Source organism: Drosophila mojavensis, unplaced genomic scaffold (genome assembly GCF_018153725.1).
Source record: "Drosophila mojavensis isolate 15081-1352.22 unplaced genomic scaffold, ASM1815372v1 contig_80, whole genome shotgun sequence".
NCBI lineage: Eukaryota > Metazoa > Arthropoda > Insecta > Diptera > Drosophilidae > Drosophila > Drosophila mojavensis.
This window is the reverse complement of record NW_025318906.1, coordinates 4,028,137-4,042,765: the sequence shown is the minus strand read 5'-3', so window position 1 is coordinate 4,042,765 and position 14,629 is coordinate 4,028,137. Positions and strand designations below refer to the sequence as shown.

Genomic DNA, 14,629 nt, shown 5'->3' with positions numbered 1-14,629 from the left:
AAAAAAGAAATTTGCAAATCATCAGATGTACAAATTAACATATTGTATATTAGCAAAGAGAATAAAAATTTCAATTACATGGCCGTGGCACTTTGATCATGCGATGTTGGCAACCCTGGTAATGTGAAATGTCAAACGTACTTGTGAAAGTAATCATTCCCAAACCTGAATTTTACTGTATAATTTCAAATAGTTTGTTAGTTTCTAAAATTGTTGGGTCGTTTCAGTGCGCAAACCGTTTGAAAGTTTAGCACTTACAAAACAGTTAACGCCACTGACTGTTTATCCACAATTAGTACCAAATTGCACTACATTTAGAGTGAGTATCGATGGTTGTGACCAAATTTGTTGGTTGGGTTATTTGCCCTTTGTTCCATGTTTCCATGTTTCAATGTTATACGTTTGAATCCGTCAGCTTAATATGGACATCGAAAAATCTAGCAGCAGTTCCTTTGAAGACCTAACCAATGCCGATGACACCAACGATATTCGTGGAACCCATGTGAATGAATCGGAAACATCCGAAGCCGACTCGGCAGCCGTGCAAAGTAGTAGCAATAGTGAGGATAATCCAAAACAGGAGGAAGATATAGAAGATGAAATCGAATGCGATATATTGGGAAATAAGCAGCTTATCAAGCGCATTATTAAAAAGGCACCCGCCAATGCCAAGCGGCCCAATCGCGGTGATCTGGTAACAATAACATACACTGGAAAGCTGGAAGATGGCACTGTTGTGGAAAAAGAAGAGCGCTTCCAATGTCATGTAGGCGATTTCGAGGTGGTCCAGGGCTTGGACATGGTGCTGCCAATGATGCATGTTGGCGAAGTGGCACAAGTTAGCATCGATCAACGCTTCGGCTACGGCACCATCGGTCTTAAAACTGAAAATCCACCTGAAACTGTTATACCACCCAACGCTAATGTAAGTGCAACGATCCGTTAGAGATAAGGAGAAGACATAAATTTATTTATAATTCCAGCTGATTTACGAATTGGAACTGGTTGATGTTAAATACGAAGACTTTGCAGATTTGAAATCTTTTGATGTGCTGCGTAAATATGGGTAATATATACTAGATAATAATTTAAAAATTCATAATAATCACTTCCATTTATATTTTGAAAATGCAGTGCGAGGAAAAAAGAGCGCGCTAATTACTTTTACAAACGTGTGGAATACAATAACGCAATACATCTGTATAGACGTGCCCTTGACTATTTGGATAATCGCGATGGTGATCCTGATGCGGAATTCGGCAAAGAAGATATGGAGGTAATTACTGATGATTAATGTATAATGTAACAATATAATCATATATTTATCAAATTGATTGTAAAGCTATCGAACAGTGATCTGCAAAGCCTGCTAGAAGATCGTCTGATTGTGTACAATAATTTGGCAATGGCTCAAATCAAAATTGGCGCCTACGATGCTGCATTGCAGTCTGTGGAGCATGTGCTGCGTTGCCAGCCCAATAATCCCAAGGCCCTGTATCGAAAGGGCAGGGTGAGTTGAATAACGCTTATTGTGTACGTGGCACTTAACACAGCTTTATCTCCCACTTGCCTCGTTATCAGGTGCTCGAGGGCAAGAATGATACGCAGGGGGCAATCAAGCTGTTGCAGAAGGTTGCGACATTGGAGCCGGAAAATCGATCGGTACAGTCAGATTTGGCTAGACTCTTTATTAAAGCGCGCCGAGATGAGCACAACGAAAAAGAAATGTACCAGAAAATGTTAGGTCAGGCCAAGAAAATGGAGCAAAAAACAAACGTTCGACAGAAAACACCCTTGGTAGATAATTCAAAAGTAAGCTGAAAAATGGCATTCCCGTTTTTTTTCTTTTTTAATGTTCTATTTTATTCTCTAATCTTTGCTTTTCATTTCCAGTTGAAACTAATTGGATTTCTGATGGGCACCATTTTAATAGGCGTAGCGGGCGTAGCTATTTACCGCTACAAGTACTGAACAGGATAAAAGAGAACATAAACTATATTTCGCAAGTCGGTACTTTAAGCAATTTCTAATGCATTTTGAAGAGGATCTATCTATATATCTATATCAAAATTATCAACGTTGGAAAATGGTTGCTTATAAAGATACCCCTTTTTATATGCACAGAGAAGGATTACCAAGCACACTTTAAAAAGTAACAATAAGTCAAAGAGCTACGGTTTTTGGATATCGTATGTTAGATTAAATTCAACAATTTATTGCAAATATATATATAAATATATATGATTACAAAAGCCTTTTGAGAACAAACGGATGTATCAGATTTAATCAAAAATTATAAAATTTATCAAGTATTTACAACAATAAACGAACAAATTCAGTTACTGAATGTAAAATGCTATTCAGCCCTGGTAAAACGGCGACTGGTATTTCAGGTCAAATTTAGTACATTTTGTTTGCTGAATCATTTTCACTGCTGCACCGCAAATATTTACTTAACTGCAACACAAACGATTCCAAACCAATCAGTCGAGAGCGAATTTTCCAACTTAAAACATTTAAATTACTTGCAGTAGTCATGCAGAAGACACTGCTACTAATTGCTGCTTGCCTGGCCCTAGCCTGGGCCGCAGAGCCACAACTCTTGCGAGTGCCGTTAACAAAATTCCAATCTGTACGCCGGCATTTTGCCGATGTCGGCACCGAGCTGCATCAATTGCGCATTAAATATGGCGCCGGTGATTCACCCGAACCACTCTCTAATTACCTGGATGCCCAATACTACGGCCCCATATCGATTGGCACACCACCCCAGAATTTTAAGGTTGTCTTCGATACGGGCTCCTCTAATCTTTGGGTGCCATCCAAAAAATGTCACCTGACCAACATCGCTTGCCTGATGCACAACAAATACGATGCCAGCAAATCATCGACATACAACAAAAATGGCACTTCATTCGATATACACTATGGCTCGGGCAGTCTCTCGGGTTACCTATCCAGCGATACAGTCAACATTGCCGGCTTGGACATCAAGGGCCAAACATTCGCCGAGGCATTGAGTGAACCCGGATTGGTCTTTGTCGCTGCCAAATTCGACGGTATCCTTGGATTGGGCTACAGTTCGATATCGGTGGATGGTGTTAAGCCCCCATTCTACAACATGTTCGAGCAGAGCTTAATCGCACAGCCGGTGTTTTCGTTCTACTTGAATCGTGATCCCAAGGCACCCGAAGGAGGTGAAATCATTTTCGGTGGCTCCGATCCCAATCATTATACTGGCGACTTCACCTATTTGCCTGTTACACGCAAGGGCTACTGGCAAATCAAAATGGATTCGGCTCAGATAAACAATGTGGAGCTGTGCAAAGGTGGCTGCCAGGTGATTGCTGATACGGGCACCTCGCTAATTGCCGCACCTGCTGCCGAGGCTACATCGATCAATCAGGCTATTGGTGGCACCCCCATTGTGGGTGGACAGGTGAGAATGCTGTTTACGGTTAACTTTTTATATGTGTTTGTAGAGAGGTATTGAATTTCATATTTGCTTACTATTCCAGTACGTCGTCTCCTGTGACATGATACCCAATTTGCCGGTCATTAAATTCGTGCTGGGCGGCAAGACCTTTGAGCTGGAGGGCAAGGATTACATTTTGCGCATTGCCCAAATGGGCAAAACTATTTGCCTCTCCGGCTTCATGGGCATGGATATACCACCACCAAATGGTCCCCTCTGGATTCTGGGCGATGTCTTCATTGGCAAATACTACACTGAGTTCGATATGGGCAACGATCGTGTTGGCTTTGCCGATGCCAAGTAGAGCTGTCTCTGAAATCATTTTTTCCTATTCAATTATATATACATACGTATGTCCTAATGCAAAAGGCAGCAAAAAAAAGCATTGTACTTGTAATCCAGAGCATGTGAAATTATTCATGTAGTTCGAAAGACTCTTGCAATTCGAGAAACAAATTAAATATCATAATTATATATAGTTCAAAAATGTGTAAAAAAACAACAAAAAATATGCCTTTTCCTTCGTTGTGTCTGAGTTTTGTTATTGTTAGTCATGGACCTTTGCTTATCAAGTGGCAAATTATTTTTGTTTTTTAATACTCTTTGATAATTCTGTATATAGTCGACAGCTTTGTTTATTTATTATATACATATATGTACATATATTTACTTTCCAATGCATATTCAACGGAAAGAAAGCGAATCGCTGTTTGTGCTCGTATTGGATGGCGAGCAGTCATAAATTAAACAGATCTGATATGGGCATATATACATATACATATATGGTTTAAAACACTTGATTACTTCAATCATTTATTATATACATACATGAACATAAATTTGTTTACATACATATATGCCGAGCGCTTATTACAATGAGCATCGTTGATAGAACAAAGCCTGGAAAATAAATTGCTAAACAAATGTGTATGTACATGTATATATAATATAATTAACACTATGCAACAAGGCACTTAAACTTAGTTTCTATAAAAAGTTTGATTAAAATTTGTGATATCTAGATCAATTTGTGAAAATTGAATAGAGAGGCGAACGAGTTATTTGGTAAGCAGAGAGAGCTGAGAGCTAGAAAGTTGATATGTGAGAGATAGTGAAAGTTCTTATTCAAGATAACGAGCTCTTATATTGGGAAGTGAGAGTGAGAGAGAGTTGTTTAAGTAACGAGCTTATATATTTGGGACAGTTAACATAAGCAAAGAGAGCGAATTAACATACATAAAAGAGAAAACTGATTTGTGAGAAAGCTCTTATAGACGAAAATAAATAAGATCAGACTACGAGCTATTACACAATTGAGTAAACTGTAGTATAAGAGTGAACTGTTAAATAAGAGGGCAAACTGTTATACAATAAGGCAAATTGTTATATAACAGAACGATCAGATGAGTAAAAAAGTAAGGGAGAACACATGCAAAAATAAAAGGGAGAGTAATTACGAAAATGAGGAATTCAATACAGATAATGAGAGCTTCATTTGGCTCTAATTAAATAAAAATGGGTTAGCAACTGACCCAGCTTCTGGGTTGCTCAGTGAATCAAATTCGAATGAATTAGTTTTGCCTATGAAATAATCGCATTAAGTACATTCGCATATTTGCTTGTAGATTGCAATGCTTGATTAATTGAGATGAGCTAAGCTAAAAGTTAAATCAATTTTGTTTTCTAGGCCCCTTGGGTTGGGTCGATGACTGACGCAGACCCACACGTGTGAGCTGAACCTACGTCAAACGGATGATAGGAAATGGATTCTTAGGCAAAAGCGAGCTTTTAGGCGCACTCCTAATATAAGGAATATATAACAAATGATTTATCACAAAATTGTTGAATAGAACAATTCTTGAACTTTGTACAGAATATTATAGCACGCGTAATTAATCAGATGCGAGCACTGAATCACGCATCAACGTTGGCTTGAGGCACAAGGGAAAGAAATGATTGGGTGATTGGACTTGGGCGACAATGGAGAATAACAAACTAAACGAGCGACTAAGATAAGACAACATTTAATACTACGAAAAACAAGCTAATAATAAAGTTAAAAAAAAATAATAATAATTGTAATAATAGACACATTGTTGGTGGAGCAACATTTATAATAATTTAAAGGCCGGCAAGAATATTCATTGCGCATTCTCTCATTTTCGTTTCACATCGGCCAAATCAACAGCTGGATTCGTTGACTGTTCGCCTTTGGTGGCCTTTGTCTTAGCTGTTGCTTTCGTTGCTTGTGCTGATACTGCCACGACTGGTGTTGCTCCTGCCACTGCATCCTTTGTGGTTGTGGATGTTACATCCTGGGCAGCATCCGCCTCGGGCTTGATCTCCACAGTTGCCGCAGCTGTATTCAGATTGGGCACATCGTGCTCCTCATCCGATTCAGTTGAGCCGTGGATCATCTGCATCGCTGCTGCCACCGGCTGCGGCAACTGTTGCAGCTGTCGTTCACCTTTGTTGACTTTGTATATATCACAGGTCTCGTTGACATAGCGATTGAATACGTCCGGCTTATCTGCATACACGTGATGCCCGGCACCGGTCACGATCTTAATGTCCACCATATTTGTGCCCCTTTGTGATTTTATTTTCTCACCGGATGCGGAATCGATCCAGCTGCGTGAGCCATAGATGAATGTGATGGGTATATCGCTGCGTACATCCTTGATCCGGTGGATCATTGGATGCTTGGCCCAGCCAAATGATTGCATCATGCTGTGGAATGCAGATTCACCGCTCGGCCGCTGGGCATTGCACTGATGTATATACTGGGGCAGCAGATTAATGTCCTCCTCGATGGTGCTCTGGAACTTGCGCATAATATCCGGCCGTGTCTTCTGCACCACCCACTGGCCGAACGGGCCGGCAGCTCGCAACGCCCACAGCGGATTCAGTGGCGTCAGAACGCGTGCAATTGCACGCAACCACAGTGGAATCTGTTTGGTATTCGTCGATTCGGCGGGTTTCTCGGGAAATCCCCAGGGATCGGCCAGTATCAGATGTCGAACACGCTCCGGATAGCTCAGGGCATAGCTGGACGCAATGAAACCGCCCATGGAGTGACCCAGCAATATCATATCGGTGATATTCATTTCGCGACGCCATTCCTCAACAGATTTAACAAATTGCTTCTCGCAGATCAAGGCATCCTTAGCAAACATTGGCCTGGAGCTGCGCCCAAAGCCCAGTACATCCATAGCATAGACGGGACGATCCTTGGCAAAGGCATCCAAATTCATAACCCACAAGGCAACACCAGCGCCGAGGCCGTGCAGCAACACAAGCGGCACCTCCTTCGACTCTGTATTCATGCTCACCGTCCAGATCTTGTCCGCATCGCCCACAGCCGGACCTATGTCCACAAAGAAGCCGCGGTAGGGCAGCTTCAGATATGATAATATCTTCTTTTCTACGGCCCGCAGCATGGTTGGCGATGATGCTGTCCAGTTATGCCACCATTGCCAAAGGCTGAAGCCGTTACTTTTCGAAACCTAGAATGTAATTTTTCATAAAAATTAAGTACGAGAATTTGACTACACAGAAAACATAACTATAATTATCTAATTTGTCAAATTGTTTCTCAACGCAAATGTAAAAGGGAATTTTGTTGTGAAAAATGCAGCTTTTGTTTTTGTTTTTCCTTGTGTATGATTAGAAAAATGGTTGATATTACACATAGGCAAATATACACATAACATATCTTGATAGAGACAAGACATACATTCTATAGCAAAGCAACAGCAAGAGTTTATAGCAGCTTTTGTATATTATTGTAGTGCACTCTTATACTATTCTATTCCATAATTATTGTTATACTTGACAGCTGACGAAAATGGAGTATTGTTATACTCTGATTTACAGGCGCAGCAGCAATTGTTCACACACATATATATGCACACACACATATATGTTTATAAAAATACGTCACAGCTGCTATGGCATACGCGGAAGTGCCGCCAAATGGGCGTGGATTACCTAACGGACACAATGATCGCGCCCACAGAAACTGCGCATTTAATTACATACATACATATGCATTGATGTATGTTAGAATGTATATATATATATAGATTTGTAAGTTTGTATATATGCACACACATGTGTATATCATATTTCTAAGCATTCAGAGCTTATTGTTTGACCTTTGTGGCTTTAATTGTGTCAAAGTCATTCAAAATCCTTTTTCGTTCTCGTTTCGCTTACCTCAACGTCCATTGACCGAGCCTCTAGCGGAGCATCTGCAGGGCCTTCGGCTTGGTTTGGCAATGACAGTGTGCCACTCATTTGAGTATATTTTCTTAAATTTTTCTCTCGTAGTATTTTCTCTCAGACGCTTTGTAGTTGTTGTTAATTTTGAATGTTTGCCAGAAGAGTGACAATAATTAATACTAGCAAATGACTGCGACGTTGCAACATTTGCGCGAATTTTGTTAATATTGCATAGGCCAAGTTAACCCTTTTTGTTGGTCAGAAAACGACTCGATTAGTGTCGAGTTGTGATGACAATGAATTTTTTTTCTAAGCTAGCTAGCTGATAGTATGTGGTATTCTGTATGGATGTGTTTGTGTATGCGGCCGCCACTTAAGTGTAATTTCTGTCTAATGGTGAAATTGTATATTGTTGTCATTTATTTATATGAGCTCACCAAAAATTCGACTGGAGCAACAGCTGTTCGGCATACCGCAGCCCTGACATATGTTCGTTGCTTGGTATTAAATTTGCCAAGCAAATTGCTGCGGAATTTGAAAAAAAATACCAACACAGTTCAACAGATGAACTAGTTTCAATTAACTGAATACACAATATCACTGATATATCAGATTCATTAATTTCTCCTGCCAAAAATAACATCTGTAAATAATTTCAACCCCTTATTAATATTGTATTAGTTCCTCTTACACCTAACGATATTGATTGCTTTAATTAACAAGTTCAAATATTTATTAATCCTGCTCTTTAGGATTTTCAGTAGCTACTTGATAGTATATTTTAATAGTACTAAATGCCAAAATAAAAAGAAAATATACCAGCCATGTGGATTTGCCGGTCGGAGGCAGTGCCTTTACAACGTTCTCGCAGACGATATGGATGGAATTAACAAATACAATGAATTTGTGGCTCTGCACAAACCGCAACTAGAATCTGCTGCAATTCCTGTGCATTTCTGGCCAGCACTTTATCGCAAGCTTTGCGCGGATATCTTTGATGCTGGCGAAGCGCTGCAGTTAATGCTCATCGACTACGATGAGGTTGATGAAGAGGAGGACGATGACGACAATTCAAAACCAGCATTTGCTTTGGAGGTAGCACGCGAACAGGGCATCAAGGCAAACGATCCCACGGCTATATATCTAATAGATCATGCCTGGACATTTCGCTGGAATACCGCACGCCAGCAATTGGAGCACTATCCACAGCTGACGGATAGATTGTGCGCCATCACGGGCGTTGATCTGGAGCATGAGCAACGCATCGATAAGGTAATGAGACGTGTATGGAGATACTGTCATGCCTACACTATTTCCAGCGAAGGTTTAACCGACGAGCAACGTCTGCCCATTTGGTATGTGATGGATGAAGTCGGTTCAGCGGTCAATCATTCGGACGAGCCTAACTTTCGTCTAGTGCCACTGCTGTACCTCACTAATCACATCACCTACAGCTTACTGTTTCCCATACGGGATTCGGTTCAGGGCACTCCAGTGACTCGAGACTTTGCCGAATATGTGGCCAAGGATGCGCCACAGCGCCCCGCCTTGCTGCTGCCCTGGCAGGAGACTGATTTGAGCGGGGAAAGTTTCCTGCAGGTAGAGCCGAGTGCTGATTACTTTACCAGTGGTCACATACCCGAATCGTATCCACACGAGGATGAGACCTTGCCAACACCTACTCCACCTGCTCGCTGTGATCCCCTAAAGGTCTACGCTGAATATGATGTGCTACGCAAGCATCTAACAGCGTCTGAATTTGAGTTAGTCGACAGCCAGGAGGAGGCGGATGTGCTCTGGCTCACCAGTCACTACAAAAATTTCGCCGAGTTCGCTAGGGATACGCCGCATAAGTTCGTAAACCAGTTTCCTTTTGAGTATGTCATAACCATCAAGGATCTGCTGGCTATTGTGGGACGTCGTGCCGCTCAAGAACACCATAATGCGGCTACATTGGAGACTTATCCGGCCTGGCTGCCTACCACGTACAATTTATCCACCGAGCTGAAGGAATTCGTGGCTTATTTTCAGAGTAGAGCAGCGAAGCGTTTGGATAACCACTGGATTATCAAGCCCTGGAATCTGGCACGTGGTCTCGATACCCTCATCACGAATAACATTAAGCAAATTGTGCGTTTGCCTATAACCGGACCAAAGATAGCCCAAAAGTACATAGAGAGGCCCGTGCTGTTCAAGCGTAAGGAAATCGATGCCTTGGTCAAATTCGATGTGCGCTACGTGGTGCTGCTGAAGCGAGTGAAGCCCCTAGAGGCTTACGTGCATCGCAAGTTCTTTTTGCGCTTTGCCAATCACGCCTTCTCCTTGGACAACTTTGACGACTACGAGAAGCACTATACGGTAATGAATTACCAGGAAGATGCACAGCTGCATCACATAGAATGCGATGATTTCTTGAGCATGTGGCAAGAGCAATATCCACAGCACGACTGGGCCGCTCTGGAGGATCTCATCTGTGAGATGCTGCACGAGGTGCTGCAGTGCGCTAGCCAGGAGCCACCACCTTGTGGCATAGCGCCCTGTGCCCAATCGCGAGCACTATATGCTGCCGATATAATGCTGGCATGGTCGAGCCGGGAAGAGACGGAGACGCAGATGGACATGCAGCCAAAGCTGTTGGAGATCAATTGGACACCCGATTGCAAGCGAGCTTGCGATTACTATCCCGATTTCTTCAATGACATCTTCAAGCTGCTATTCCTCGACGAGCAGAACGACAAGACCTTCCGCCTGCTAACACCAAAGGATCAAAATATATAAATATATATATAAAGTATTCAATATGTTAACTTTAGTAATTCATATAAAGTGCACCAAAAACATAATCAGAAACGATTTCAAACAAATTTTCACAAACATTTCTCATACTTCACAAACAAAGTTTAAAGTTATGCTAGAACCATACAAATTTGTTTTGGATAATAAACTCTCCGTTATAAATTGAAAATCATCGAAATTTATATTATTTCACCGAATACTCTTTAGGAAATTAACTCAATTAACTAAATGATCTTTGTTTTCCGTTCACTTCACTTGACAAATTATTAGATTTTTTTTGTTTTTTTGTTTTTTGCTTAACAATTAGGTTGTATTTTATTTGTTGATAGTACATATCTTAAAAGTCATTTGTAAACTACATATACAACTTAAATAGCGCTCATTTGTACAGTATACGAAGTATTGTATATAGATAAATATATATGTTATATATATATATATATATATCTATGTGTATATATATCTTCTATATGTAGTTGGGAACTATTCACTTAACTAGGTGCACAATATGTTTCATGTGTATGTGTGTTGAGAGTGTTTGATTGTTTTTTTTTTTTTTTTTTTTTTTGTTGTTGTTGTGTATGTGTCTCCAATTGCTTACATTCTCAATAACTCTATCATAGCTTGATAAGAAAAAGAAACAATATAGCTGCTTAGATAGCTGTTTACGTTCAGTGTTCAGTGTGTTCATAGGTGTATGACGTAAAAAGTGAGCTTATTTATAAATATGTATATATATAAAATGTTTTCGCGTTTTGCTATTTACCAATTCTTAATTGTAATGGCACTTTAAATGAAAATGATTTAAGTTTTAAGTATAAATGTAGGCAATTTGCATAACTTATAAAGTTGATACTTCTAGTCAAGTTAGTTCTTCCTCTTTTTACATTTAAGGCAATTTGCAAGGCACAAAATTAAATATCGATTCATGAAGCTACAGACTAACGAAAAAGAGTAAAATGAAAAATTAAACTTCAATATATAATGTAGAGATGAGTGAAACTTAGCCTGCTAGCAAAATTAACTCAACTAATGTCGCTTACGGTTAATTAAGAGCTAAAACTTAACTGTCTAAACATTAAACCAACTACTAAACGCACACTTCATCAAAGTCTAAACGTATCTTCTCATCAACGGAAGCTAATTTATGTATAGTCTTTTTAATGCGCAACGCTGGCAGGCGAACATTCGGATTCTGATGCCAGCATTCCTTCATTAGCTTGGACATGCCAGCCAGAAGCTGTAGATGAGAAACATAATTAGTATATGGTAACATAATCTATAAAGTGTTTTATGCTCACAGAATCTGAGCTCCAGCGATTGGGTATGGACGGCCTATAGTTGTCAATGCAGACAACTTTGCGCATATCCTCAAAGCTGGGATCCATGGGCACCACATCATAGTAGGGCACCTTATACTCTTCGGCAATGCCACACGAAATGGTGCGGCGACACACCTCCCACAAAACCAAGCCAAAGGCGTAAATATCAGTGCGACGCAGTGCCTCAAAGCATTCCATGTCGATACTAAAGAATTGAGATGTAACGAAATTAGTTGAGCTATTCAATGATCAAGAGTTAATTAAAGTCTGCATACCTTTCATCCAGTACTTCAGGTGCCATATAACGTTTAGTGCCCACTTTTGGATTATTTCCCAAATCCAACTGACCCGTAACATGCGAGTGTGTAACAGCTAGACCAAAATCAGCTATGACACAGGTGCCGTTAGCCGTGACCAATATGTTCTTCGATTTCAAGTCGCGATGTGCCATGGCAGGCTTGCCCTCAGTGCCAAAGATTTCAGTGTGCAAATGCACGAGTCCATTCGCAATCGATAAGCAAATCCAAATCATGTCATTGTGGCTAAGTGCATTGCGGTTCAGGTGATCGAAGAGCGAGCCTTGTGGATAGTAGTGGGTCATAAGCCAGAGCTGAGTGCAGGAATTGCGAGAAGTCATGTCGGAGCCGATGAAGCCTAAGATATTCTCGTGGCGCAGTAAAACGGTGCTGAAAGAGTTGATGTTAGTAAATATGAGCTCAGAGTAATTTAATGTGTTAACCAACCTGTAGATTTCGGTTTCACGCTTCCACGACTCCTCGTCACGGCTGAAAAATATTTTGACAGCAATGCTTTCGCCGTGCCAGTGGCCACGCCACACCTCGCCGTATTTCCCGCGGCCAATGCACTCAATCAGTGTCACCTGTTTGGCCAGTGTGCGCTGCACCAGCAATGGTAGCCCTGAACCGGAACCGGAAGTAACCGAATGCTGTAGATACTCACGCAGAGTACTATCCCCTGCGCTTGTGGCGCGCAACAATTCATCATTCACCAAATACGATTCGGGATCCTGTTTAATGCGCGTTGCCGCCAGTCGCTTGCGATGGCTGCGACGCATAAAGTACACCGCCATAGCACCCATCAGTGTGATGATTAGAAATGGTCCCAAAATTGCAGCAATCATTTTGCTCAAGTTGCTGCTGTCGGCTGTGATCACCACATCGCCGCTGACGAACGGCGGCAGTTCGGGGAATTCGCCATCATTGCAAAAATCGCTTGCACAGCAAACGATATTTATGAACTTTGCTGTGTTGCGTTTCGAGGGGCCGTTGAACTTATTCAATGCATTCTGATTGCAAATTAACGGCAGCTGATCTTGGGATTTGGTGCAGCCACGCGACACCAGCTCCTGGCCGACGGCATCACGTGTACGCGATTTCCAGCACTGCAATCGAGAAGCAGGAAATGATTAATCAGACAGATTAGACAGCAGACTCTCTATCTACTACTCACCTGTATGGCATTCTGGCATGTATGGGCGTGTTGATTCGGATCGAGACAGGGTGGTTCACACGCATAACATTTTAATCTGTGCATGCAAAAAATATAAGATTAGCAAATTATTCAAAGCATATAAAATATGTGTGTGTGCGTGAGGGGAGCTTTATTAAACAGGCGGGCAAATGGGTTTTACCTTCGTTTCATGCGTCGCTTACTCTTAACATGTCTTCTATTAAGGAGTGCAGCGTGTAAATAGATTGGGTAGGTCGTAAATATTAGGGTCTTGGGATATTAGGATATAGCAATAGATGATAATTGCACTGGTTTAGCTATTAATTGAAGTGATTGGCAGATGCATTTAATTCTACTCAATTGACTTACCTCGGATGCGTTAATAAAGAGTTTTGCGGTATCGCTGGAAACTCTTTGCCATTAATGTGCGGCGGCAATTCCATATCCATATCCTGTTGCTCATCTAACAACAGTCCACTTATTTCCGCTGCAAGAACAACAAAAACAACACTTGAAATGAGTCTCACAAATACACGCAAATACTCAATGCGCGCACACACATACGCAAATACATTTTTGTATACACAAATCAGAAGCAAGCATATATACATATGTGTTAGTGAGTTTGTGTTCGCATGTGTGTGTGTAGATTATAAATGCACTTTTATGCTATGCTCGCCCACATAAGAGTTCTTATGCGTTTATATAATACATATTTTTACGATTGTATATTATTTTCATGTTCTTTGATGCACTTCGTGACAATTTTATATCAGACTTGTCTTTATTCGCGGCGCAATTGGTCAGAACAGTAGCATATGAAAACAAATTGTCGTGCAACACACACACACACATGCACACAAACAAATAAGCAGCGCGTAGGCATCATTTTTTTGAGACAATATGCCGCTTTTTACCGACACAGTTGTGTTTATGTGAAAACGTTTGTATTGTACATCAACTCAGTGATAATTAAACACACATTTTAACACACCTTTTGCATTTTTATATAAAAAAAACGACAACAGAAAAACCAAAAATAAATTTGACTCCATTGCCATTGTTTTTTTCCCAACACTAACAGCCGTACGTTAGCCAACACCAACAGGTATACATTGCTGACTGTGGTCACCCGAAAACCCCTATTTACATTTGCTTATTGTGTTAACAGCAGTGTTGCCGAATCAGCTATTTTGTAGCTAGATCTGGCTACTTTTTAAGGCCGATTGCTACAAAAATTTTCAAACAGCTATTAGCTACAAATCTGGCTATTTTCAAATATTAAATTTAGCTAAAATGCAAGCGAACTTATAACAAAATTCGCTTCGATACTTTTTAAATG

The 14,629-nt window shown here is 40.7% G+C and overlaps 5 protein-coding genes across 9 annotated transcripts; 3 read left to right on the top strand and 2 right to left on the bottom strand.

Annotated features, from left to right (window-relative positions):
• Window positions 1–123: 123 nt before the first annotated feature.
• LOC6578642 (peptidyl-prolyl cis-trans isomerase FKBP8) lies at window positions 124–2,268 on the top strand. Its single transcript, XM_002004514.4, has 7 exons — window positions 124–319; window positions 416–925; window positions 984–1,066; window positions 1,135–1,276; window positions 1,343–1,510; window positions 1,582–1,812; window positions 1,894–2,268. Exons 2-7 carry the CDS (start codon window positions 422–424, stop codon window positions 1,969–1,971), a joined length of 1,206 nt encoding a protein of 401 aa, XP_002004550.1. The 5' UTR covers window positions 124–319; window positions 416–421; the 3' UTR covers window positions 1,972–2,268.
• A 167-nt stretch (window positions 2,269–2,435) lies between these two features.
• Window positions 2,436–3,953, top strand: LOC6578641 (lysosomal aspartic protease). The gene is made up of 2 exons (XM_002004513.4): window positions 2,436–3,439; window positions 3,519–3,953. The coding sequence occupies exons 1-2, from the start codon at window positions 2,537–2,539 to the stop codon at window positions 3,777–3,779; spliced, it is 1,164 nt and encodes a 387-aa protein (XP_002004549.1). The 5' UTR covers window positions 2,436–2,536; the 3' UTR covers window positions 3,780–3,953.
• A 1,530-nt stretch (window positions 3,954–5,483) lies between these two features.
• LOC6578640 ((Lyso)-N-acylphosphatidylethanolamine lipase) lies at window positions 5,484–8,154 on the bottom strand. 2 transcript variants are annotated; one of them, XM_032730797.2, is made up of 2 exons: window positions 8,137–8,154; window positions 5,484–6,981 (listed from the first exon to the last, which is right to left on the bottom strand). In XM_032730797.2, the coding sequence occupies exon 2, from the start codon at window positions 6,913–6,915 to the stop codon at window positions 5,632–5,634; it is 1,284 nt and encodes a 427-aa protein (XP_032586688.1). In that variant the 5' UTR covers window positions 6,916–6,981; window positions 8,137–8,154; the 3' UTR covers window positions 5,484–5,631. The 2 variants fall into 2 exon arrangements, with proteins under 2 accessions (XP_032586688.1, XP_002004548.1); XM_002004512.4 differs by lacking the exon at window positions 8,137–8,154 and adding an exon at window positions 7,694–8,130.
• A 338-nt stretch (window positions 8,155–8,492) lies between these two features.
• LOC6578639 (tubulin--tyrosine ligase-like protein 12) lies at window positions 8,493–10,664 on the top strand. The gene has a single exon (XM_002004511.4). It carries the CDS (start codon window positions 8,576–8,578, stop codon window positions 10,475–10,477), a length of 1,902 nt encoding a protein of 633 aa, XP_002004547.1. The 5' UTR covers window positions 8,493–8,575; the 3' UTR covers window positions 10,478–10,664.
• A 406-nt stretch (window positions 10,665–11,070) lies between these two features.
• Window positions 11,071–14,379, bottom strand: LOC6578638 (activin receptor type-1). Of its 4 annotated transcripts, none has more exons than XM_015163263.3 (8): window positions 14,282–14,379; window positions 13,657–13,774; window positions 13,469–13,504; window positions 13,288–13,363; window positions 12,561–13,219; window positions 12,093–12,503; window positions 11,797–12,022; window positions 11,071–11,735 (listed from the first exon to the last, which is right to left on the bottom strand). In XM_015163263.3, the coding sequence occupies exons 1-8, from the start codon at window positions 14,346–14,348 to the stop codon at window positions 11,586–11,588; spliced, it is 1,743 nt and encodes a 580-aa protein (XP_015018749.1). In that variant the 5' UTR covers window positions 14,349–14,379; the 3' UTR covers window positions 11,071–11,585. The 4 variants fall into 4 exon arrangements, with proteins under 4 accessions (XP_015018749.1, XP_032586684.1, XP_002004546.2 ...); XM_032730793.1 differs by lacking the exon at window positions 14,282–14,379 and adding an exon at window positions 14,010–14,043; XM_002004510.4 differs by lacking the exon at window positions 13,469–13,504 and having other exon boundaries at window positions 14,282–14,378.
• Between the last annotated feature and the right edge of the window lie 250 nt (window positions 14,380–14,629).

Coding starts and splice junctions, on each gene's coding strand:
- LOC6578639 (XM_002004511.4), top strand. CDS start 8,576: ATGGATGGAATTAACAAATACAATGAATTTGTGGCTCTGCACAAACCG.
- LOC6578640 (XM_002004512.4), bottom strand. CDS start 7,774: ATGAGTGGCACACTGTCATTGCCAAACCAAGCCGAAGGCCCTGCAGAT. Junction 6,982..7,693: donor CTCGGTCAATGGACGTTGAG/GTAAGCGAAACG, acceptor ATTACATTCTAG/GTTTCGAAAAGTAACGGCTT.
- LOC6578642 (XM_002004514.4), top strand. CDS start 422: ATGGACATCGAAAAATCTAGCAGCAGTTCCTTTGAAGACCTAACCAAT. Junction 926..983: donor TTATACCACCCAACGCTAAT/GTAAGTGCAACG, acceptor TTATAATTCCAG/CTGATTTACGAATTGGAACT. Junction 1,813..1,893: donor CCTTGGTAGATAATTCAAAA/GTAAGCTGAAAA, acceptor TTTCATTTCCAG/TTGAAACTAATTGGATTTCT.
- LOC6578641 (XM_002004513.4), top strand. CDS start 2,537: ATGCAGAAGACACTGCTACTAATTGCTGCTTGCCTGGCCCTAGCCTGG. Junction 3,440..3,518: donor CCCCCATTGTGGGTGGACAG/GTGAGAATGCTG, acceptor TTACTATTCCAG/TACGTCGTCTCCTGTGACAT.
- LOC6578638 (XM_015163263.3), bottom strand. CDS start 14,348: ATGGCAATGGAGTCAAATTTATTTTTGGTTTTTCTGTTGTCGTTTTTT. Junction 13,220..13,287: donor CATGCCAGAATGCCATACAG/GTGAGTAGTAGA, acceptor TCTCGATTGCAG/TGCTGGAAATCGCGTACACG. Junction 11,736..11,796: donor ATCGCTGGAGCTCAGATTCT/GTGAGCATAAAA, acceptor TCTCATCTACAG/CTTCTGGCTGGCATGTCCAA.